This window comes from Crocuta crocuta, unplaced genomic scaffold, assembly GCF_008692635.1.
Source record: "Crocuta crocuta isolate KB4526 unplaced genomic scaffold, BGI_CrCroc_1.0 scaffold218, whole genome shotgun sequence".
Taxonomy (NCBI): Eukaryota; Metazoa; Chordata; class Mammalia; order Carnivora; family Hyaenidae; genus Crocuta; species Crocuta crocuta.
In genome coordinates, this window is record NW_027533170.1 from 1682203 (window position 1) to 1708111 (window position 25909).

Genomic DNA, 25909 nt, shown 5'->3' on the forward strand with positions numbered 1-25909 from the left:
CAACAGTATGTCGACTGGAAGAAAGCTGACCTCAAAGCAGCTTTATTTGTTGTTTTACTGAGGACTCCAACCCGGGAAAGAGTCTTTCCGTTTGCCCTGAGTCCCTTCTGCAGCATGTTAGCTCCAGGGGGAGGGGAACGTGTGCTTGCAAGCAGTTAGTTCTCCAAATACGTGAATGTCACAAGGTATATGTGTTATGAATGTAAAAATTAACGTTTTCTGATTCCACAGAGACACAAGATGGACCCTTAGGTCATCTTAATACATTAGGTTTCGGGGCACCTGGGTGGCTCAGTCAATTAAGTGACTGACTCCTGATTTGGGCTCAGATCATGATCTCACAGTTCAGGAGTTCGAGTCCCACTGGGTGTGGAGTCAGCTTAGGATTCTGTGTCTCTGTCTCTCTCTGCCCCTCTCCCGCTCACTGTCTCTGTCTCTCTCAAAACAAATAAACTTAAAATACATTAGGTTTCTATATATCTGATTGTTTAAAAATACTGCTTTCATGTCTCTGTTTAATCAGTTCTCTGGCTCTTGCTGCTTTTGATGTCTCCTTGAGGTCACCTGAGACAGCTCCAGGAGGCCAGTGTCAGTCCCCGACTGCATTTGTACAAGAGTAGGACGGCCAAGTTTTCAGATTAGTACCAGTATTCCTATGCCAGAGAGATTCCTATAAATGGGAAAAAAAATTCTCCTAAAGAAATCCCATTAAAGGAATGTGAGAATTTTCATTTTCAAATGTGAGAATTTTTTTTTTTAATGTTTATTTTTTAGAGAGACAGAGCGTGATTTGGAGAGGGGCAGAGAGAGAGGGAGACACGGAATCTGAAGCAGGTTCCAGACACTGAGCTGTCAGCAGAGTCCAATGTGGGGCTCGAACCCACAAACTGTGAGATCATGACCTGAGCTGAAGTCGACGCTTAACTGACTAAGCCACTCAGGCTCCCCAAGCACTCCACATTTATTAACTTTTCTACCTTTTCTTTTTTTCTTCTTTTATTTTAATGTTTATTTATTCTTGAGAGAGAGCGAGAGAAAGAGCAAGAGTGAGAGAGCAAGAACGAGCAGGAGAGGGGCAGAGAAAGAGGGAGACACAGAATCCAAAGCAGGCTCCAGGCTCTGAGCTGTCAGCACAGAGCCTGGTACCAGGCTTGAACCCACAAACCATCAGATCATGACCTGAGTCAAATTAGGACACTTAACCGAATGAGCCACCCAGCTGCCCCGAGAATTTTCATACTCTTTCAATGACAGCACTGCCTCCTATAGATGGCAGAGAAAGCAAAGACAAAAAAAGAGCCATCATGAGACATGACTAACGTCAAGTAATTGCATGTTTGACTAAATTCAATCATAAAGCAAAATAACCATTCTCCAAACAATAAGGAACCCTTGTGTTCAAGGCTTACTTTCTGAATATTTTGAGGGACATTCATATTTTAAAGTTCAGAAGGAAAGCTAAAAGCTTGTTTTATTTCACCTCTGTCTCGCTAAAAAATCACTAAGACTTGCAAATATGCACACACACAACTAAGAAAAATAGCTATAAATCGTCTTACTTGTGTATTATATGTGAGTGGGAGTATCTTCTACCTATGAGTAAATTAGTTCTTAATTTTATTTTTAAAAATTGTATCTTTAAGTTAAATTAAATGCTAAATAAAAGAGATCAGGAATTTGTGCTTCCCAAATCCTCACAGGCTCCAGAAAATAGCACACAGATCAACAGAAAGAACAAATAAAATGTTTTCAGTAAAACAGTTTCCAACAATGTCCTGCTCCAAAAAAGCCATCTCTCAAAGAAAATGCCCTTCGCCATACTGACAGAAGAGGGCAATCTTGAATTCCTTAATAACAGAATCCTGTAAACCATCACAAACTACCAATCTTCCCCTCAAACTGCAGACAAGTGGGTAATCTCCATCTCTATGAAGCTACCATAAGACTAAAAGAGGAAATAAGAACCAAAACATTACCACAAATGAAATCTCCCCAAACAAAACAACTACCAAAGAGAAGAAAACTAACACAACATTCAAGCTTTTGGGGACATGAAACAAACACCATGAATTTAAAATTCAAAAACTAAGAAAAACATCAAGGGACAACAAACATGAAAGAATGAAATAAGATACAATTAAACTCCGGAAACAAAAGGAAGGGGGGAAATCCTATCAGAAATGAAGACTAAATAAATTGTAAGATGCCTAAAGGAAAACATATTCAAATAAAAATTTAATAAGGGGTATAGAAGAAATAGAGATTAAAAAAAAAAAAAACCCAAGAGAACAAATATGAGACTAAGATGGGGCACCTGAGTGGCTCAGTCGGTTAACTGTCCAACTCTTAATTTCAGCTAAGAGCATGATCTCATGGTTCATGAGATCGAGCCCTGCATCATGTTCTGCACTGACAGTATGGAGCCTGCTTGGGATTTTCTCTCTCCCTCTCCCTCTGCCCCTCCCCTGCTCCTTGTTCTCTCTCTCTTTCAAAATAAATAAATAAACTTAAAAAAAAGAAAAGGAAATGAAAGAAATGAGACCAAGAAAGAAGCAAAAAAGGTCAGAGATAAAGTGGCTCAAGGAAGAAAAAAGATCCAATGCATATATAATTGAAGTACTTGAAGAAGAAAAACAAAACAAGGAATGAGAACTACTATTTACAATTATAATCCTAGGAGTGCTTGAGTGGCTTACTTGGGCTCAGGTAATGATCTCATGGTTCGTGGGCTTGAGCTCCACGTCAGGCTCTGTGCTGACAGCTCAGAGCCTAGAGCCTGCTTCAGATTCTGTGTCTCCCTCTGTCTCTGCCCCTCCCTCTGCTTGTGCTCTGTCTTTCTCTCTCTCTCTCAAAAATAAATTTAAAAATTTTAAAAAAAAATTTTAATTATAATCCTAGAAAACTTTCTAAGAATAAAAGACTATACAAATATACCTATTAAAAAGGTCTACCAGCAACATGGGGTCATTAACCAGGAATGGGCAACATTGAGACATAACCTAGTAAAACTATTTGACTTTAAAGGTAAAGAAAACAGATAAAGAAAAATCCTGAGAGCCTCAAGAATAAAGACCAAGTAACTTGGAGAAAGATAATTGGACTGGCCTCACAATGCTCAAAAGCCACACATAAAGCAAGGTCAGTGGAACATCATTTTTGAGAAACTCAAGATCTTATATCCAGCCAAGTTGTTCTTCAAATATACAAGGTATAGAAAAGTAGTTTTAAATAAGCAAGAACCAAAGGAACACTATATACATGAGCCCTTCTTGGGGCCTACCACAGGAGGGGCTTTATCCAAACAGGAGGTGATGGGGGAAGGTTTGGCAAAAAAGAAAGATACAATCAGTTTCAAATCTATGACAAAAACAGATGGGGAACAGAGTAGATGAAGAATCCATAAATGCTAAATGCTCTGAAAAAGTAAAATTAATGCATCTCAAAAGATGAAAAAAAGGGAGAGAGAAACAAGAAAATAAAATAGGCTCTTTAACTTTAATACGGGAAACAAGTAAAAAAAACAAGACAACAATAAATACTGAAAAACCGTATGGTAATAAGTGAGAAAATGAGATACCAAGGGCATATGAAAAGGTTTATGATCTACACTTCTGGCCATGAGAGAGTACTTTTCTATTGCCAACAACTAGGAAAAAAAAATTTAAGGTCAATAGGAAGGCACTGTTCTTAGATGTTACACAGTAAGCAGTTTGAGATTAGGACTCTTGATAGAAGAGACACAAACAAGACAGCCACAGCTCTCTGACAGCACTTTTCAGACTGCAGTGCAAGAAAGGAAACACAAACACAGCAAAAATGTCTCCCTGAGTTAAAGAGAGAAAGCTCAGAGTTCCAGGAGACTATGCAGCTAGAATGTATACGTACTGAAGAGGAGGAAGCTANTACAGGAAACAAGTAAAAAAAAACAAGACAACAATAAATACTGAAAAACCGTATGGTAATAAGTGAGAAAATGAGATACCAAGGGCATATGAAAAGGTTTATGATCTACACTTCTGGCCATGAGAGAGTACTTTTCTATTGCCAACAACTAGGAAAAAAAAATTTAAGGTCAATAGGAAGGCACTGTTCTTAGATGTTACACAGTAAGCAGTTTGAGATTAGGACTCTTGATAGAAGAGACACAAACAAGACAGCCACAGCTCTCTGACAGCACTTTTCAGACTGCAGTGCAAGAAAGGAAACACAAACACAGCAAAAATGTCTCCCTGAGTTAAAGAGAGAAAGCTCAGAGTTCCAGGAGACTATGCAGCTAGAATGTATACGTACTGAAGAGGAGGAAGCTACACAGAAAAGAGCTCCAGAAATCTAAACACATATCAGTCCCCTTGAGGGCCATACAGAAAGGCCCTGGGAGAGGAGATACCACATGAAGAAGCTTTGTGGAGAAAGTTAGAGGCACTCCAGCTGAAAGTCAACAAGAAGCCCCTAAACTTAGGAAAGATGGTGTCTTGGGCCTCCTGGCCCTGCCCAGCCACCATCTGAGAACAGCTACATAAGCAAAGGCAGAAGGAACACCCAGTCAACCCGGAAAGACATTAAAAAAAAAAAAAAGTAGCACTTATAATACACCTTGTAATTTAATAAAAAATATTTTAAAGGATAGTATACTAATTAATTACAAATATGTCAAAAACTAACTTTATTTAATAAGGACAGTACTGGGGCACCTGGATGGCTCAATTAGTTGAGCATCCAACTCTTGATCTTGGCTTAGGTTATGATCTCACTGTGAGTTTGAGCTCTGAGCCAGGATTCTGTCTCTCCCTCTCTCTGCCCCTTCCCCACTTCCTCTCTCTCTCTCTCAAAATAAATAAATAAATAAATAAATAAATAATTTTTAAAAAATGAGAGTAGCTAAAATCCTGTTAATAAGTGGCTTAGTAACTATCTGGGAAACTACAGACACTTGTTTTCATTCCTCCCCCAACTGTAAAGCCTAACATCTAATACTATTTATTCTTTAGCATTTCTAGATTACAAAAATGAATTTTCTATTTACTAATTGTAAAAGACTCTAAAGGACACTTATTACTTCATACCAGTTTGAAGATGAAGAAATTCCCCCAAGGACATGATAAACAGATTATCCCAGAAGTGATACCGATAGGGCTAAAAATAGGGTTGCCAGCTTCCTTAGTGATTGAAAAGTTACTGACTTAATTTAAAGCCCAGGATACAGCTGACGCTATAATGGTGTAATTTTTTCCTTACTTCCACTCCTCCTGCAAGATCTACCCATCCACGACCATCTCCCACTTCTCTGTCGTGTGGCTGCTCCAGTTTTTACTCCTTGTACACCACCATGCTCTGCTCTTCTCTTACAGTCAGCTTTCGTTACATCTTACCCTCTTTCCAGCCAAACTGCAAGCCCTACGTCTCTGGTAAAGAGAGACTATCTATACGCCATTTTGGTTCAGCTAAGTTCCATCTTTCCTACCAACGCCTGCTGAACACCATTCCCTTGTGGGTATCCCTTCTGTGAATGTCCACAGCACTTATTCAGCAATTCAAAGCATGTGTTTAATCACTCACGGCATGGAAGAGGTGCCCTAGTTATTCTGACACTTATATCCTGAGTATCTGAGTGTCTTTCAGCTTCTTGATCACAGTTTTCCCACTTGATCTTTATCTCTTATAGCACAGATTCAGTTTAAAACAGTCCATAAAGTCCCTGGAGTTTATGCAAAGTTTAGTGAAAGATGGCTTTTGAAGAAACAGAAGGTGCTTTCATGAGATTTTCAAATGACTCCATGAGACCAAAATGCTCTGTCAAATGACAGGTGCCCGTTACGTATACAAAAAATATTTGTTAACTTAAAAACTGCCCTTTGTCACACAGCAAAGGAGAACTCCACTGAAAATGAACGAAAAGTCCTACTTCTCTGAAAAAAAAGGGGAAAAAATCTCTCTACTTGTTGTGTGTAGAAATTCAAGCTTTGCAAACTATTCAGCTTCTCTTATCTACAGTAGGTACCTTTCATCATTTTGGTAACTCCCAACATAATAAGGGAGCACAGCTGGGTTTTCTGAACCATGAAACCATGAAGCCCTTTTCTGTTCTTTCTAGTGCCTTAATAAAATTAATTTTACTATGAAACTTTAATTAAACACAAATATGAGTGCATTCTTAACAAACTGATAAGAAATGGGGATGGGCAAAACATTTAGAGGCAAAAGTTCATCTCTGGATAAAAGTGTTCTTCTCTCTGTCACCTGGTTATACAAGCCCAGGAAAAAAATATAATTAAATATGTACCAATCTTAATGCTTTCTGGCTCATGAAATTATATTTCTATTTGCTGGCAAACAGAAATCCTGTGGAACTTCTCATATCAAGCATATCAAAGTTAGCATCAAAAATGATGTAAACTTTATAAATAATTTGCTGTCATTACAAGAGATACCTCACAGCATATCTTCAGAGCTTTGTGTTTTCGTTCTGTATCTGCGTGGTTAGTCCTCTAGCCACCCTGGGAACAATCTCTGGGGACTCTCAAACACAAAGTGGCTTTTCTCATCTTTATGGTTACCTTTTGTTTCTTAAATAAGAAAGATTCTGCATGCTCACGGAATTTGTCAACTGATAGGACATTTTATCTCCTCCATCAGAAAACAAATCATTTATGCCCAGAAAAAGACATTAAATCATCTACCCCTCCTAAGATGCTTTATTTTGCGTGTCCACTAAAGCTGGCATAAAATAATGTGTTTCCAGGGCACCTGGGTGGCTTGGTCAGTTAAGTACCTGACTTTGGCTCAGGTCATGATCTCGCCGTCTGTGAGTTCGAGCCTGTCGGGCTCTGTGCTGACAGCTCAGAGCCAGGAGCCTGCTTCGGATTCTCTGTACCCCCCCCCCCCTCCCCNAACATTAAAAAAAAATTGTTTTTTAAATCTGTTCCCAAGCAATGTAGTTCAACTTTCTTTCCTGAAAGAGGAAAAGGTGACCTTTTAATTCTTCTCAACCTGCTCACTAGGGCTGGAATGAAATTCTTCACTACTAAGTTAGGCAGTGGCCAGCAAAGAAGGGTGCTTCCTGAAATGACACATGAAAAGTCATTCTAAATTTTCTTTTAAGAAATGGTGAAGAAATGTGATGAGCAAAAATGTAGAAAGACCGGATTCCAACTATGGAAATATGCCATTAATCTCTGTGACGTTCAAGGACAAAGCCTCTATGTTTAGACTCACAAAACTACAGGATATCAAGAGTTACACATTCAAGAGCCAGCGGTCAGGTGGCTTCATCGCTTTTCAAAGACACAATCTTACCTGATTAAGTGAGGTGGTATCTGTAAGCACAGCATCAGGAGGCCTGTCAGGCACAGCTACAGCTTCCTGAAATCAAAAAACATCATAGGCTAAACACTAACAAAGTAACTGGTACTCTCTTTACTCAAGCTGGTATTTGATGAACAACAAAATCTGCAAGTTAGATAAACCAGTTTTTAAAATATTTCTGTTCAGGAGATAACATTTGAAATCTCATCTATGCTGTGATTTCCCTGAAATGAGCCTGTTTAACGAAAGGAATTATACAACCAGATCCAGTCTCTGAGCCGCCAAAGAGAAAGAGATAAAGACTCTTTTCCCAGTAAAAAAGGTGATAATAACTATAAGAAATAGACAAACAATTCCCACCTATATTGATTTAATCTTTAAATGTACTTTTTACTAAGGGTGTGGGTCTCTTTCCATCTATATCCTATTTGGAGTTGGTTGAGATTCTTGGATGTGTAGATTAATGTTCTTCAGCAAAACCATCACTCCTTTGTATTATTTTCTCTCTCTCTCTCTCTCTCTCTCNAGGCTAGTCTGGCTTTTTTTGTCTAAATTTTAATTTTGTTTCAGTGCTTTATATTTTACTAGTGATTGGTTTGGGTTAATAAGCATAATATGTCAGAATGTTGATGTATTTTTAAAACTTAGTCAAGTTGGATTACTTAGTTCCCAGGAGAGAAGTTTTAATTGAGAGAGAAGGGAGTTCATTTATTTTGGAGTGTGATACACCATGGGTGACAAATCACTGCAGGAATCTACACTAAAAGGTTGCTCACCCTGGGCACAAGGTGAGCAGAGTGATGCTAGATGATAGGAAAGGATTATACAGTAAGAGGTAAAAAGACACCTCCCACTTGTACCCAGAAAAGAAGGGGAAAATGCTTTTCCTTCTCACTTCTGTCCAGTTGCCAGGCTACTGTTTACATAGGACCTTACTGTGTAGGATTCTGTTCTAATTGTTTCTATAACATCATCTCATTTAATCCTCAAGAAAAACATGTGAGGTGTAGGTATTGTTATGCTCACTTTACAGATGAGGAGACTGAGGCATACCAAGGTTAAGTATTTTCTTAATACTGTTAGTAGTGATAGGAATATATTGGTCTTCTTGACTCCAGAGCTTTTTAACTGTCATACTGTACTAACCCTAGATTCCACACCTGAACCTTTCCTCATATACAGATAAATTCTAGGTTCCTAATATAGCTGACATATAAACAAGATTGTGGGACCCAGTGGTTCACAAGTTATGTATTTTACTCTTGTAGATATTGTTGCATAATATTTTCTAAGTATGGACTTTCTTTTAGTAATTGTTTATTTAGATGATATATGAGAGCTATACAATCACATACTCTGAGTGGTTATACTTTGATATAGTTTATATAATAATTGCCATTTTCATTTCATTTAGACTGCTGCATTATTTTGGTTTTCCTACACAATTTAATGGCTGAGAAACAGGCATGTTATTTAGTTGTCATCAAGTTATTGAGAAGAAGCCTAATATCATTGAGAAGAATGATAAAGTAATTTAATAAGAACTTTTATTGACTTCCTTTCCCAGGTATGAGTTGATGTGAGTACTACATTTCCAAATTTCATCATTCTTTGGCATCAGTATCAAACTACTAGCCATGCAAGTTCATTCTTCTTAATGGCAGTTTTGTTTATGAAGAGAAATAGAACTAATGAAGAAAATGCTTTATGTTGAGATTCAACTGCCAGCATCTTTAAAATCCAGTAAAATAAAAGAGGTAGAAAGAAAGTATGTTATCTCCTTCTTTATAGTAAAAATCAGGTCTATAAACAGATGTTATTAACTCTGATAGAAAATGGTCTATCACAGAGCACCTAGGTGGCCAAGTCCGTTAAGCATCAGACTTTGGCCCAGGTTATGATCTCACTGTTAGTGAGATCGAGCCCCACATCGGGTCTATGCTATCAGCATGGAGCCTGCTTTGGATCTTTTTCCCCCTCTCCCTCTGCCCCTACCTCACTTGCATTTTCTTTCTCTCTCTCAAAAACAAGTAAACACTTAAAATAAGAAGAAGAAAGTGGCCTATCACATTACTATAATTTTAAGATCTGTCTTGAATGAGCAAAAGTATTTCATTACTGTAAGTGTAAAGCTGCTTTCCTGAAGCATTACTGATGTCAGACTATGTGGTTTAAACTCTGGCTCTTGAGGATCCTGAGTGGGTCAGTTGGTTAAACATCTGACTTCAGCTCAGGTCATGAGCCAAGTTCGAGCCCTGGGTCGGGCTCTGTGCTGACAGCTCAGAGCCTGGAGCCTGCTTCAGATTCTGTGTCTCTCTCTCTCTCTGTCTCTGCCCCTCCCCCACTCACTCACTGGCTTTCTCTCTCTCTCTAAAATAAACATTAAAAAAAAATTTTTTTTTAAATCTGTTCCCAAGCAATGTAGTTCAACTTTCTTTCCTGAAAGAGGAAAAGGTGACCTTTTAATTCTTCTCAACCTGCTCACTAGGGCTGGAATGAAATTCTTCACTACTAAGTTAGGCAGTGGCCAGCAAAGAAGGGTGCTTCCTGAAATGACACATGAAAAGTCATTCTAAATTTTCTTTTAAGAAATGGTGAAGAAATGTGATGAGCAAAAATGTAGAAAGACCGGATTCCAACTATGGAAATATGCCATTAATCTCTGTGACGTTCAAGGACAAAGCCTCTATGTTTAGACTCACAAAACTACAGGATATCAAGAGTTACACATTCAAGAGCCAGCGGTCAGGTGGCTTCATCGCTTTTCAAAGACACAATCTTACCTGATTAAGTGAGGTGGTATCTGTAAGCACAGCATCAGGAGGCCTGTCAGGCACAGCTACAGCTTCCTGAAATCAAAAAACATCATAGGCTAAACACTAACAAAGTAACTGGTACTCTCTTTACTCAAGCTGGTATTTGATGAACAACAAAATCTGCAAGTTAGATAAACCAGTTTTTAAAATATTTCTGTTCAGGAGATAACATTTGAAATCTCATCTATGCTGTGATTTCCCTGAAATGAGCCTGTTTAACGAAAGGAATTATACAACCAGATCCAGTCTCTGAGCCGCCAAAGAGAAAGAGATAAAGACTCTTTTCCCAGTAAAAAAGGTGATAATAACTATAAGAAATAGACAAACAATTCCCACCTATATTGATTTAATCTTTAAATGTACTTTTTACTAAGGGTGTGGGTCTCTTTCCATCTATATCCTATTTGGAGTTGGTTGAGATTCTTGGATGTGTAGATTAATGTTCTTCAGCAAAACCATCACTCCTTTGTATTATTTTCTCTCTCTCTCTCTCTCTCTCTCCCCTCTCCTTCTGGTGCTCCCATTACATGCATATTGTTATACTTAAGGTATTCCACATTTCACTAAGACTTCTCATTCTTTTTCTTTTCATCTTTTTTGTTTCTGGAGATAGATAGATAAATAGAAAGATAGAGAGAAAGATCTTCAAACTTTTTGATTCTTTCTTTTTGCCAGTTCAAATCTACTACTGAGTGCTCTAGAAAATTCTTCATTTCCCTTGTTGTACTTTCAGCTCCAAAAACTTCTATTTGGTTCTTCTACATAATTTCTGTTTATTGATTTTCTCTACTTGATGAGTGTCTGCCATGGTACCTCTTTAAGCATGCTTTCCTTTGGTTCTGTGAACACACTTACAAGAGCTGCTTTGAAGTCTTTGTCTATGAAGTCCTCTCAAAAGCAGTTACTATTGCCTGTTTTGTTCTGGGTTTATTTTACTGTCTATGGGTCATGTGCTCCTGTTTCTTGCATGTCTTATAATTTTTTGTTGATGACTGGACATTTTAGATAACCTATTACAGTAACTCTGGATACTGACCTCCTATCCCCTAGCAGGCTTGTGGTTACTATTGATTTGTTTGTTTGTGTGGTGCTTTGGCTACATTATTTCAGCTACGTCTGTTTCTGCAATAGTGAGCAGCTTCTGGTGTTGCTCCTCAGAGCTAGAGCCTTGGGCAAGAACAGAGTCAGCTACCCTGGGATGAGGACCGTGGGTTTACCAGCGTTCTCAGAGACTGCCTTCCAGGACCTCTCTGCTCAAGTGTCTGCCTCAGGTGGTATCATAACCAACTATTAGGCTCAACTGATTGCCAGGTGACTGCTCTATTACTTTCAATAATGCCCTGGGGCATAAATCACTCTACAGTCCAATCCAGTTAAGGTCAGGCCAGTCTTTGTTATGATCCGATGCAGGCTCTTCTTAGCTCTCTCTTTCCATGGTTCTCTCTAGAGAACTTCTTGTGGGCTAGTTGTTAGCTTATTCTTCTCATGGAGCTACCAGGCTCCTCGAGGTTGTTTATTTACAACCTAGCATCTGTGGGCACCCTTACCTTTGAATTTCCAAATACTCTATTCCAAGATGAGTCCATTTCCTTGGGAAGAGCTTCAGAGATCTCTGTTATTACAGCCTGCCTCAGCCCCTGGGCATAACCTCTACTCCACTGCAGGAGACGTAGGGATGAAGATAGTGGCCCACTCACTCTACAAGGAGTTGGGCTGGGCGGGTGTAATAGCTTCTGGCCTCCTCAGCTTCCCTCACCCTGTGGGCAAGTTGGAGCAAAAGGGATTAGGTCCCTGAGTCTTCTCAGCCCACTATGGGTGGAGCACATGGAGGCTGGGTAGAGAATGAGAATGCTGTAACTCTTAGCCACTTCAATCTGGAACAGAGCTTCAACAACACAAGCCAGGGGGCGGGGGTAAGAAAATTCGGTGAGCTGCTCCTGCTGGGAAGCCAGCCTGGCCCTTTTCTGGGAGCAAGGACAAGGGATCCTGTGCTTGGGCTGCACATGCCTAGACTGGAGCTGCCATTATGCTGAGCGGGGTGACCAGGGAGAAAGGAGAAGACTGTGGCTTCTGATGCCACAGAATCTCAGTGTTCTTATCAAGATAAAGACTTTCTTGAATAAATACTTCCTAATTTACTATGTGCCCCTAGGACAATTCCCACTTTAAATGTTTTTCTTTTTGTTTTAACTTAGACCTGTTATGTTATGACTTATGTTTTCAGTCAGGTGTTATGACTGACTCACTGGGGAGAGGGTCCAGGGGACTCCTCACACCATCATTCCAGAAGCAGTTTCTCAATACTGCTTTAAGCGTACTTCACTTATCCAGAATATTTGCTACATTATAATCTCATTACCTCAAATAAATCAGAAGTAAAGGCCAAGTTAAAAGTAACATTCAAGTTAAAACATATTTTTAGAAAAAAGTGTTTCTAGACAGAATTTGAAAACTAAAGAGTAACTAGAATTGTCTTAACACAATCGTCTTAAGTCATTTAATGAATGAAGATTTTTTTTTTTATACAAGGATTACTCGCATGTGTTGGGCTTTCCTAAAGATTTCTGGGTGATGCAAAGTTTGTAGAAGAAGGTAAAAACATTCCCATAATTATCTCAGGTACATTAGACTTATGTCAGCCAAACTTATCTATATACCATGTGTTATATATTAAAATATTCAAACATAAGTAGCACTTCCAGTTAATTCAAGGATACTCTGATTCAAAGAAGCGTGAATTACTGAGGATCTACTCTGTCAAATCACACATATGGTAATATGAGAAGTTCAAAACATACACCCGGATACTTATGTACCCCTATTATTTTGCTTCTAAAGCCATAGCTTACCTTGACTTTGCCTGACGTCCGTTTTCCACCAAAGCCTCCACCGTCAACGAAGAAGACAGAAAACTGATTATAGCATACAAGTTCCTTCTCAAAGTAAGAATAGACTGAAAAGCAAATCAAAGAAAAAGTAAAGGAAGTTATTATCAAAAGACATGACCAGTTAACCAAGACATGATCAGCAATTCCTTTAAAAGTTTCAAAGACAAGATCTAGTCACTAGAAGGTCTGATAAGTTAGAGTCTGTTTAGTTTAAAAGCATCATTTTAATTCCTTCATTACCGGTGTCTAGAAGGCAGAGTGCACAGGACCTTCACATACCCTTCCTTGACTATGAAACAGCAGTTTCTTTCACCTCTTCTTAAGCCTCCCCAACTGCCTATCCTATCTCAACTCTTGCCATCTCAAACATTTCACAAAACCCCACTATACAGTGCAGGTATCCACACTCTCAAACGTTCACACATTCTGCCAAAGGACTCAAAAAGAGCCTGGAGGGGCGTCTGCATGGCTCAGACACTCCTCCCCTGCTTGCGCGCTCTCTCAAAATAAATAAATAAATACTGAGAGAGAGAGAGAAGGGGGGGGGCAGGCGCCTGGGTGGCTCAGTCGGTTCAGCATCTGACTCCTGATTTTGGCTCAGGTCACAATCTCACAGTTCATGAGTTCGAGCCCCACAGTCAGGCTCTGGGCTGACAGTATGGAGCCTGCTTAGAATTTGCCCTCTCTCCCTCTCTCTGCCCCTCCCCTGCTCTCACTCTCTCTCTCAAAATAAATTAATTAAAAAAATTTTTTTAAATACTTAAAAAAAAGAACCTAAAATACAAAAAAAGAAATAAGTGAGGATCAAGGCATAAGCTTCAGGAGGACAGAATCATGGGTGAGTTGCTCACCATCATATTCCCAGCAATCAGAATAGTACCTGGGAGAGAAAAGGCACCTAACCAATATTTATTAAATTAATGAGTAATGATAAATGATATGAATTAGTGAGTAAGTAAGCAAATAATGAATGAATGTAGGACAGCTGTCCCTCTTTCTACTAACTTCCTAGTTAGAGTGTACTATCTTTATCTCCAGCTCTAGAAAATCAGAAATATGACTTTGAACTGCATATTAAAGAAAAAATCTAATTATAACAAAAAATAAGGAAGGTCATGGCAATCTGTATTTAAAATAAGATTTTTATCTATATTAAACATGAAACTGGACATCTGATTTCATTTGCAATTTGTCTACAAATTCTAATACATTATTACCCAATACCAAGCTATAGTTAAATAAATGAAGCAGGTCAAGAGAAAATAATAAAAATGAAAGCTAAGGTTACTGCAGAAACTTCATTCTGTGGTATGTCACACGTTCCATAGCTCGGGGAGAAGAGTAAAAGAAAACTGGGAGAGGAGCACCTGGGTGGCTCAGTCAATCAAGCACCTGACTCTAAGTTTCGGCTTGGGTCACGATCTCACAGTTCGTGGGACTGAGCCCCATGTCAGGCTCTACACTGACAGCGTGGAGCCTGCTTGGGATTCTCTCTCTCTCTCCCTCTCTCTATCTGCCCCTCCCCCCACTCTCTCTCTCTCTCTCTCTCAAAATAAATAAACTTAAAAATAGTAACAATAAAAAAAGAAAAAAAAAGAAAACTATGATAGGTTCAGTCAAATCTCGACCAACTTCTGGAATGACAAGAAAACACAAAAATCTAAAATAGACGAGGGAGGAGGAGGAAGAGGAAGACAAGAAAGACAGCAAGAGGAAAAGAAAAGACATACTATGAAATATTGTGAGCTAACACAAACAATGTAGTAGGAGAATATTTACGAGCATCAAAAATGTCCTCAACATATTATGTAGTAAAAATAAAGCAAGTTCCCAAGTAGCATATACAGTATATATACATATAACTTCTATATATTTAGAACAAAGATGATGAAGCCTGCATTCCAACTATCAGAAAATACTAAACTTCCCACTCTATTTCCAAAATTTTTGACGCTAGATATCTATTTCTCCTTTTTTTTAAAGATTTTTTTTTTTGTTAATTTATTTATTTTGAGAGAGAGAGAGCAGGAGCAGAGGAGGGGCAGAGAGAGAATCCCAAGCAGGCTCCATGCTGTCAGCGCAGAGCTTGATGTGGGGCTCAATCTCACAAACCATGAGATCATGACCTGAGCTGAAATCAAGAGTCAGATGCTTAACCGACTGAGCCACCCAGGCGCCCCAAGATCTATTTCTTCTTAAACTTGAGAATACATAAATTTTAAGCAATGTATCTTGAGCTGATGTCTAATTACTAGTATGTCAACCTTTATTAAACTACTGTAATCTTTTTCCCTCCCACAGCAAATAAAATATAGCTGTGGTGATTAAACCACATTTGGGTTCAACAGGCTTGAATGCACAACATTAGGTACTTAGCCACCATTTATGAAAATGATTGAGAGGTCAAATATGTTCCAAGTTCCAAAGAGCTAACAAAAACCTAAGTATCTACAATACAGCCCAATTATCCAGTGATGGCTGTCAATGTGTTGCTTCCTGCCAAGTTTGAACTCCAGGCACCACTATGTTCTCTCCACCAGCTCCAGTCTGCAGCTCTGTGCTCTGGTCATGTGGTCACAAATCCCCTAAAATGACCCACTCTTCCCACCTCTACGCCAACTTGCTCCTTCTCCCAATACTCACTTATTTTCTAAGAGCTTATAAAGTTTTAGAACGCTAATCTTTATCTTGCTGTCTCACAAAGTGAAAGATGAATGTGAACTTACTGATCAGTTTCTATGGTGAAGCATCATGTTACAAACACAAGACCTGTAGATCTAACAATAGTATTGTAATAACTGAAAGTGACTTACTATCCACAAGAAGTACTAAACCAGATCCTTTATCTAGGACATCAGCAACAACAGCTTCACATTTTAGGGTTCCTGAAATGAACAGCAAAATTAATCAATCAATCTTCTGTTTTAAAAAGAACATAAGGTCATTATATTAAGACCTGAGAGATTTAACAAAATTTCCACTGTAAGTTCAGCAAAACTACAAAATTATGCTTTGAAATAGTTTTCAGGGTACTGCTGAGTCATTCAACATTAAAAGGAAAGAGAATACCTTAGTCACTACATTTGAAACATCAACTAGACACATAATGAAGATCAAACTTTTAAAACCCAGAAAATCTGGAGACCAGCATATCCTGAACTAGATCATGGTCTAGTTCACAATGCACACAAAGCGATGCTTTTAGGTTTCATGTTCTCTGTCTAATGCTTCTTTTTTTACACCCAGGAGGGGTCACTCGGCCTCTGACAGTAACACTGAAGCTGACAAAATCAGTGAGAGACACAGAGACGCTGACATCAGTCTCCTGATGCTTATGGTCCTGCGTCTCATCACCTGCTGGGTTTTATGGGAAGATTATAAATAGCAGTCATACCTTAGTTTTCTGCAGTCTAAAGAGGTTCCAAATCATAAGTATCTCAAATTTTGAAATGTTCATATTTATTAGAGAGGCAGCTTTAAAAGTCCTTAAAGAAAACGTGCAGAAGCTACTGAAGAAAAATAATTCATGAGAAACGTAATTTGAGGCTAAGGGGGTACGAGAAATTAAGAAAAACAGTTTCCACACCTATTCATATCACTTTCCAGGTGTAATCGTTTTGGGGTACATCCCTGCGTCTCTCTCTTCGTATTTAAAATCCCTAAGGGCAGGAATCTCCCTTATACACTCCTACTTCCTTTATAACCCTGGTTCTCAAGGGAGCCCATGGTAGGCTGGCTAGCACAGGCCACAGAGAGGGCGCCTGCAGGCCTCCGCCATGGCCACCGGCGCCACCACCACACCGCGTGCGCATGGTGCATGCGTGCTCACACGGCGCATGCGTGCACACAAAACCTCCACGGTGGGGATCCCGACACTGCGTTTTATTTAAAATAACAGGTAACGTCCTATGACGTGATAACAGGCTGGGTCAGTAGGTAGCCAGGTTAGAAAACGTATCTAGGACTGAAAACTCTGCCTTCCTTGCACATGGCAGGAAACCAGCGGATGTGTGATGAAGGCTTCAGATAAAAACAGCTGTGTGAAAACGTCCGCTGTGACACTGAAATAAGGTTATTCGGCTTTAAACAATAATGATCTCATAAATTTTTTGGTCAAATAAAAAGACTTGGGAAAACAGTAATGGAGGATTCTATTCTAGCCACCTGCTGACTTTCACGTTACATAAGGTGAAATAATAAATAGGCATGTTTTTTGTATTTTACCACCTTATTTGGTCAGTATTTAATTAGACGGTATGCTGACATTAGAGCGCTGAAACAAATGTATCAAATTATAGTGGAAGAATAAGAAAAGCAGTTTTACTGAACAAGTAGGATATTCCTGAAAAAAAGAAAATTCATTATTAAGGCAGACTTGATTTTACTTACTCCAAAACAGGAAAAGTTAATTACAAAAAATTCTCTTTTACTGTAGTTTGCTTTATGAAAATTGCTACTGACATAAATACCTGAGAAAGGAACCAAAAACCATCATTCATAGGAATCATAGCTGCTTATATACAATTACTCAGTTTAGAACACACAATCACAGCAGAGACTCCTTTTCAGTTGTTAAGGACACATACCTCATTGGAGATACATTATTAGTATTCTGAAATAATTTATTAAATAACACTATTAAAGGACAAAGCTTAAGGTCACCGAAACAGGTTATGCTTCCCATCAAACACATCCAGGCCTTGTGAAATGACTTATTTAAGTCACTCTAGGCCAGTTTAACACAATGACACAGTTTGGAAGATCAGTCAGGAAACAAAATCAGGGTATGACTAAGGAATCTGTGTATCAAGAACTCACCTGATCTGGGAAGTGGTTTATATAACTCCAAGTAATGCTCCCCGTGGAGAACCTATGTTAGGGTGAACAAAATTTTATTAGCAGACTTTCCTGTTCCACAAGCTCTGCTGTGAATATTGCTAATCACAAGTGATATTTCACTGGCCACACGCTCACATCACTACTCCCCCCAAATTATGGGTCTCAGTTTGGCTTCTACTTCTTAATCATAATCATAATCAATCTTATTCAGAAATAATCAGCCTCCCAATTTAAAGACTGTCAGATCTTTAGGAGCAGAAAAGATATCTATGTGTTCTTTCTTGACATTCAAAAATCCCTACTGACTATTAATTATGGATCACTTGCTGATGCAAACACTAAACTAGGCTATATTTCCAGTGCTTATCACTGTGCCTGGAACATAGTGGGTATTTAACATATATCTGTTGAATCAAAATGGATAAATTGGGGGCACCTGGGTGGCTCAGTCGGTTAAGCACCCCAACTCTTGATTTTGGTTCAGATCATGATCCCAGAGTCATGGGATCGAGCCCTGCATTGAGCTCTGTGCTGATCAAGGAGCCTGCTTAAGATTTAAGGTTCTCTCTCTCTCCACCCCTCTCCCTCACTCACACACGTTCTCCTTCTCTCTCTGTCTCTGTCTCTCTCTCTCTCTCAAGTTAAAAAAATGTTGGGGCGCCTCGGTGGCTCAGTCAGTTAAGCCTCCAACTTCGGCTCTGGTCATGATCTCACGGTTAGTGGGTTTGGGCCCTGCTGTGCCAAAAGCTCAGAGCCTGGAGCCTGCTTCAGATTCTGTGTCTCCCTCTATCTCTGTCCCTTCCCTGCTCTTGCTCTGTATCTGTCTCTGTCTCTCTCTCAAAAATAAAGTATTTAAAAATAAAATAAAACAAAATAAGTTTTAAATGAATTTCAAATCACATATACCAAATACAAACAACTCAACTAAAACATTAGAGTATTAAAACCATGTTCAAAGTAAAAGCACTATCATTGTCAATATCTTCTTAGTGTAGTCTTACAAGTTTCCTATAGATACAGATATAGACACAGACACATCTTATAAATTATCTATCAGTAGATACTAAGGACATTGTGCAACCCGAGGGCCATTTGACCTCAATGTATGGAAGCAAGAATACACCAATATTTGTAGGAAAATAACAGGACAGAAAAAACAAAACCTGACCCACATATTCAAATGACCACACCCCACTGCCATGGGACACCTTTAATTCTATGTTCCTCAGGACCCAGAAGGGGGAAAAAATGGGACAAATGGAGGATGGCCCACTGTATCTAATGGCCTGGAAACTCGAGGCTGGGAAGACAGGGATTTCAATTCAAAGGGCCATTATTTCTGGCCACAGATCTTGAACACCATATTTTCCAACTCCTGACTCTGAACAAGAACAGTGCAGAATTCTGAAACATCTGCTTTAACTGTTTGCACTTCATGTATCCAAACAGAACTGTATGCAGCAAATACCATGGGACAGTTACTAGAACAACAAAATGCCTGGTCCATATCTCTTGCCTCCCTCCCAATTCATCAGATACATAAAGTTCTCACAGATGCAGAGCAGCAGTGGGCTAATCGATCCTCCAGTCAATGGGTCCTCGAATCACCAAAGGCACAGAAATTGGCTCAGAGCTCTAGGATTCAACAGCTATCCCTGAACCTTGACTCCAAGAAATGAAACATGCCTCACCTCAAAGGTGTTCTCACAGGTGTTCACTTCTTCCTTCTTGAAACAATTTGTTCATTTTGCTTCTAAAATACCACATTCTCCTGGTATTCGGCAGAGCTCACACTTCACCAGCCTTTCCTTCTCGATCTCCCTTGCCAATTCTTCCTCATGTCTTCAACCTCTCAACACTTGTAGGGTCCCTGAGCCCAGTCTCTTCTCTACTTACGCTCACACGTTATGTGATTTCATCTAGTCTTGGGTCTTCAAATATCACTTAAAGTCCAAGAACCCTAGTGAGGCCTCTCCCCTCAAACTCAAGACTCAAATATTCAACTGCCCATTTTTCGTCTCCACTTGACTGTATAAGAGAATCTCAGATCTGTCCAAAGCCAACTCCTGACCATCCCCACCTTAAAGTAATTGTATATAGCTATCTTACTATGTTCTATGTAACTACTATACATACTAAATACATTATATGATTGATTATAAATAATGTATAGAGACATATATGCATATATTTCATCCCAGTTACAAAAAAACACAAAAAACAAAAATATCATTTATGACTCCTCTTTCCTTTGACTCACATCCAGCCTTTTGTTTAAATTACCATAACAGACTCCTAACTGGTTTGCCTGCTTCTGCTTGGCTCCCATATAATCTATTCTCCACACAGCAGCAAAAATGAGCCTGTGAGTGAACACAGCCGGGTCATGTCACTCTTCAGTTAAAAGCATTACAGCAGCCTCCCATGTTAGTTACTCAGAGCATAAGCCAAAGTCCTCATAATGACTACAGGGCCCTCTTCTTCTACCACGGCCCCTCTGGTTCATCCTGCAGCTAGACTGGCCCTCTACCTGCTCTAAAAATAAGCCAAGTATGCACCTGCCTCAGGGCCTTTTACACTTGTTCTCGCTGTCTCAGATACTCTTCCCAGCTCATTACCTGGCTTGTTCCTTCACCACTATCATCAAGCAAGAGTTATCACATCTGTCTTATAGATAAGGAAACCAAGCTTTGGGAAGTTCTGTACCCTTGGTCAAACAGCAAGTAAATGGTAGAGAGAGGATGAAGGCCATCATGTCAGGGTCGTGAGACTGGACCTAACTGCTGTTTTCTTCTTTCTTCTTGCCCTTTCACCTAAGTCTCTTCTCTTGTGTACTTAAAAAGGAAAATCAAAAGAAAAGCTAAATCTTTATTCCTGAGCCAACCACCACAAGCTATTTTATTAATACGCACACAATGTGAGATTTATCAATCATATTTGAAGAAACCAAAGAAAAGCAAAATAAAGGTTTCTTATTATACATACCTTTTCCAAGCTGACCGGAAGCTCAGAAATATCTCCTAATCCGCCACCTATTACAGGTTTCTGAGCTATAATAACTCCAAACGTAGGCAAGCAGCAGAAATCAGAGCTTCCTTCATATATAAATTTCATATCTTTTGGCTCCTTCACTGATGCCCCCACACCAAGGGCATACATAATAGCTTCCAGCTCCGTATAAGTAGAAGAAAATGGAGGGAATTTATAGCCAATGACTCTAGTCTATGAGACAGGGAAAGAAAATTATTTTTTCACTAATATTTTTGTCAAATCCTTAGCATTTTAACTTTTCCAAACCTATTAACTGCTTATGTACCTGGTTTTTGCTTTTGAAGACAGGTGAATAGAATGTCATGTTCGTGAGTTTCATGGAGTGTCATAATTGTTTCATTAGACTTTATTTTAATAGAATACAATTAGAAAATGTGTAGGAAAGAACTTCATTTACAGATAAGGACTTTTTTTATAATTTGCTTCTTACTAATTGTATGTCTCATTTTCAAATTTCCTGTCTCTGATGGTGACAAGACCTATTATTTCAGCAAGTATTACAAACTCAAAAATACAAAAAATAATAATAATAATGAATAGGTCGTAAATAGAGATAGTGAATTGCCCCATAGGAGCTACTGTATAAACTGAATGTAAACAGATAAGCAAATGGCCTCAGAATGGTTTTAATGAGACTTTTTTACCTTAGGTTCCTCACTAGGAATGTCTCTCATCTAACTCGATATTGTATTTTTCTACTTAGTGAGGATGTGTGCCGCTAATGTGTGAAGTAGATAATAAGTTAAAAAGGAATGATGTCCAATAGTCAACCACTTTCATTCTGAAACAGGAGTCAAACAAGGGCTGAAAGCTAAGAATGGTTTTTATATTTTTAAACAGTGGTTAAAAAAAAAGAAAAACAGGAAGAATATGTGACCAGGAATAGTATGTAGTCCACAAAGTCAAAAACATTTGCTATCTGGCCCTTTCCCAGAAAAGTTTGCCAACGCCTATTCTAGGGTAAAATCATATTGATAACCCGATCAAATTCTCAGGGTTAAAATTAGATTTTTAACTTTATCACTATGTCTGCCCTGAGTCACGAAACACCAAAATTGAATGCGTCAAATGACTTTTTTCTATTTATGAGCTACGATTTTTTGTTTAAAGGCTAAGTACAGGAGACAGTAAATCAGCAAACTTCACATGAGCTATAACTACCATTCTATCAGAATTTCTGACATGGTGGGAGGACCTTTATTTGCAGTGATGTTGAAACAGTTCCAAAATACAATCTATCAGTGCTTTCCCTAAAAAAACAAGACTCAAAAGAGACACTTAAATAGATATCCTTTTCTAAAAAGTTAGAAAAAACAGTAACTACAGGATTACCAACAATACTCCAAAAGAAAGAAAAGACACTTGTACAATTATACTAAAGAAAGGAAAGTAAAAGTTACATAAGGCTACATCTTAGCCCCATGTTCATTCAAATTCTCTAAATATTTAGTACATATTTTAAGAAAACTCTTGTCACTTATCTTTCCTATTTAACAATGAACTAATAGCTTGGAAAATAATATTTCTGTATGAAAGAAAAGACAAAGAAAAAAAAGAAAACAGAGAAGCTTAAGAAAAGGCACAGCGTTTAGGCTTTTCTCTCCTACTTACAAATGTTGATACTCCTCCTGATGCTGCATGACTCGTATCATTTGTTGAAACTCCTCTACCTGAATCGATTTTATTTACAGCTTCAATTATACTGCCAATAGATTCTAGAAAATAATAATAACAACAAAGATGCTTCTGTTACAGACGTGACTAAGAAATCCAACAACGTGCTAGATAATCATTCCTCTAACAGTAAGCAAGCCTGCCAAAGGAACTTCACAGGCACTCATGAACTGAATATAGGAGGTCAGACTATTACAGGAAGAAATTATGAAAGACTCTGAAATAGACCAAAGATCACTGGGTGTTTTCAATGGAAAACAAGGCATTCCAACATTCTCTTCCTGGGTTTTGATTCCCTGGAGGCCATGAGCTTTGCAAAGTCTTTGATCGACTTTACAACTCTGTAAAGTGAGATCCTTATCCAGAGACCTGCAAGTTTTGGTGAAGGAAAAACAAACTTCCCTTCTCTCCCCATCATCGCCCCTCCTTCAGGATGGAACAAGGCCAAGATTATCCCCCAAACCCCGCCACGTTTCAAGTGATAGCTCTGAAGTCGGTACTAAAAATTCTTCCAGAGTAAACCATCATTATGACCATAGACTGAAAACAGGGTTCAGAAGCTGCTGTTCTGGGGTCTAAAAGGTTAATAAAGGAGACTCACGGGGCTTCCAAATATGCCAGAAGATTCCAAACATTCTGGAACCTAACAAACCTTAGAGGTACAGGCCTCCTTCTAACCTTGGACAAAATCTATAAGCAAACCACAGACTGATGTGACCAGGGATATCAGCCAGCTTCTTGCTTCTGAATCCTTCCCTCACCGCCCCACTAAGAATGCGGCCAGAGGGAGACTTTTAACTGAACGTCACCTTGCTACGTGCTGAAAGGACACACAGAGACACAGGCAACCTGAGTTAATGCGGCTCAAACACTGAGGAGGCTTGGGCCAGTTATGGTATTTTTCTGGGATTTAGTTCTGTCATCGGTAACCCGAGAACAGTTCTACAGAAAATGTGACATGTTTCTTCTAACTCTACTTCCAATGTAGATTTTCATTTAGAATTATGTAATTCAGTTAGCTTTTCATGTCCAACTTGGACATCAGAGGAAAGTTTTTAATGTATTTCTTTTTTTTCTTTCATTCATTTTCCATGATGGGTAACTATTATTCACAGGCTGAATTTATCACAAGCAGAAAAATATGGAATACAGAAAATGCTACCATTAATGACACAACAATCATGTTATCATCTGGTTGAGAGAGAGCATAATGAATATTTCAATGAGGGTACGCGGGCAGGAAAGTGTCATTAAAGAAGGAAAAAATACAGGAATAGTCATTTTTTAAGATATAGTCTCCTACTAAACACTGAATATAAAATTACTAAGAGAGAAAAAAAAAAAGGTTTGTCTACCAAATATCCCTGAATCATTATCTTTCCCAGAAAAATCCTATAAACTTCATCTACTTAAAAAAATAAATAAAAATAAACTTCATATAGTATATGCAGATATGAGTTACACTAGAAAAAACAATGTGTCTTTTACTGGTTGTCTATTCCTGTGGCAAATCACAGATGACTGGATAGTTCCAGGTAACAAGCATTTGCTGAATCCTGAGTTGAGCACCCACCGAGCACCAAATACAAAACAAGCACCTACAAGACACAGTCTCTGCCACCAAAGGAACTTCCTGTTCAGTTAAGAAACCACAGATTTACGACACAAAAGCAGCTCTGAGCAGATGCTATGGTCAGAGTCCAGCTAAAAGAGAGATCAGTGGAGCCTAAAATATCTGGGGAGGTTTGGTTGAACATCCAGGGCCTGAGTTTAAATTTCTAGAGAAGCACTGAGGTCAGGAGAGGTAATATAGGCAGGAAGGGGCTTTTTTTTTTTTTAATGTTTTTTTGTTTGTTTGTTTGTTTTGTTTTTTCTGGGAGAGAGAGAAACAGTGTGAGCAAGGGAGGGTCAGAGAGAGAAGGAGACACAGAATCTGACAGCACAGAGCCCAACGCAGCGCTCGAACCCAAGAACTGTGAGATCATGACCTGAGCTGAAGTCTGATGCTTAACCGACTGAGCCACCCAGCTGCCCTGGAAGGGGCATTTTAAAGTTTTTTATTTCTCACTTAAATAGAGTGATAGCAGGGGAGGGGCAGAGAGAGAAGGAGAATCTCAAGCTCTCCGCTGACATGGGGCTGGAACCCCCAAAACCGTGAGATCATGACCTGAGCTGATATCAAGAACTAGACGCTTAACTGACTGAACCACCCAGGGGCCCCAGGAAGGGGGATCGGAGAAGGGCAGAAACATAGCAGCAAAGACGAAGGGCTAAAACAATACGAAATCTACTCACTGGACAGAAAAGAACTAAGACTAAATAAAACTGGCCTACATGAACTTTTTGGGAAATGGAGAAAAATCAGCTGAGGTAAGCAGTGTCTGGTCAGATGAGAGAAGACTCTGAAATGAACCGTCAGGCAGGGAGTAGATGCACAGAGCACAAAAGGGTGAAGAGCTCATACCATCCCCCACCCGGACGTGCACCCCAAACACAGGATTACAAAACACAGCAGACAAACTGGCAGTGGGGGTTGGCATACATATCTTATATCATGAGTTCTAATAGCTCATGGAACAGAAACCAGGCGCTAGTTAAAAACAGAAGGCAAGTCATCAGGGAAATAAAAATCAAAACCACACTGAGATTCCACCTCTCGCCAGTCAGACTGGCTAAAATGAGCAAATCAGAGGACTCTAGAAGCTGGCAAGGATGTGGAGAAATGGGCCCCCTCCTACACTGTTGGTGGGAATGTAAACTGGTGCAGCCCCTCTGGAAAACAGTGTGGAGGTTCCTCAAAAAATTAACAACAGAACTCCCCTATGACCCAGGAATAGCACTGCTAGCAATTGACCCAAGGCATACAGGGGTGCTGATGCACAGGAGCACATGTACCCCAATGTTCTTAGCAGCACTCTCAACAATAGCCAAAACATGGAAAGAGCCTAAGTGTCCATCAACGGATGAATGGATCAAGAAGATGTGGTTTATCTATACCATGGAATACTACATGGCAATGAGAAAGAATGAAATCTGGCCATGTGAGCAACATAGATGGACCTTGAGGGTGTTATGCTGAGTGAAATAAGTCAGGGAGAGAAGGACAAATACCATATGTTTGCATGTATAGGAGGATTAGGAGGAACTTAACGGAGAACCATTGGGGAGAAGAAGGGGAAAAATAGTGGGGGAGAGGGAGGGAGGCAAACCATGAGAGACTCTTGAATGCCAAGAACAAACTGAGGGCAGATGGGGGTGATGGGCATGGAGGAGGGCACTTATGGGGATGAGCACTGGGTGTTATATGGAAACCAACTTGACAATAAACTATTAAAAAAA

The 25909-nt window shown here is 39.2% G+C and overlaps 1 protein-coding gene across 1 annotated transcript in view; it reads right to left on the minus strand.

The window, feature by feature from the left end:
- HSD17B4 (hydroxysteroid 17-beta dehydrogenase 4) overlaps positions 1-25909 on the minus strand; it is an 87854-nt gene that overhangs the window by 26055 nt on the left and 35890 nt on the right. The window contains exons 12-17 of the mRNA XM_077746265.1: positions 22508-22611; positions 20831-21067; positions 17825-17876; positions 15820-15891; positions 12968-13071; positions 10086-10151 (exon numbers count right to left, since the gene is read on the minus strand). Coding sequence (XP_077602391.1) covers positions 10086-10151; positions 12968-13071; positions 15820-15891; positions 17825-17876; positions 20831-21067; positions 22508-22611 — 635 coding nt within the window. The remainder of the gene's footprint in view (positions 1-10085; positions 10152-12967; positions 13072-15819; positions 15892-17824; positions 17877-20830; positions 21068-22507; positions 22612-25909) is intronic.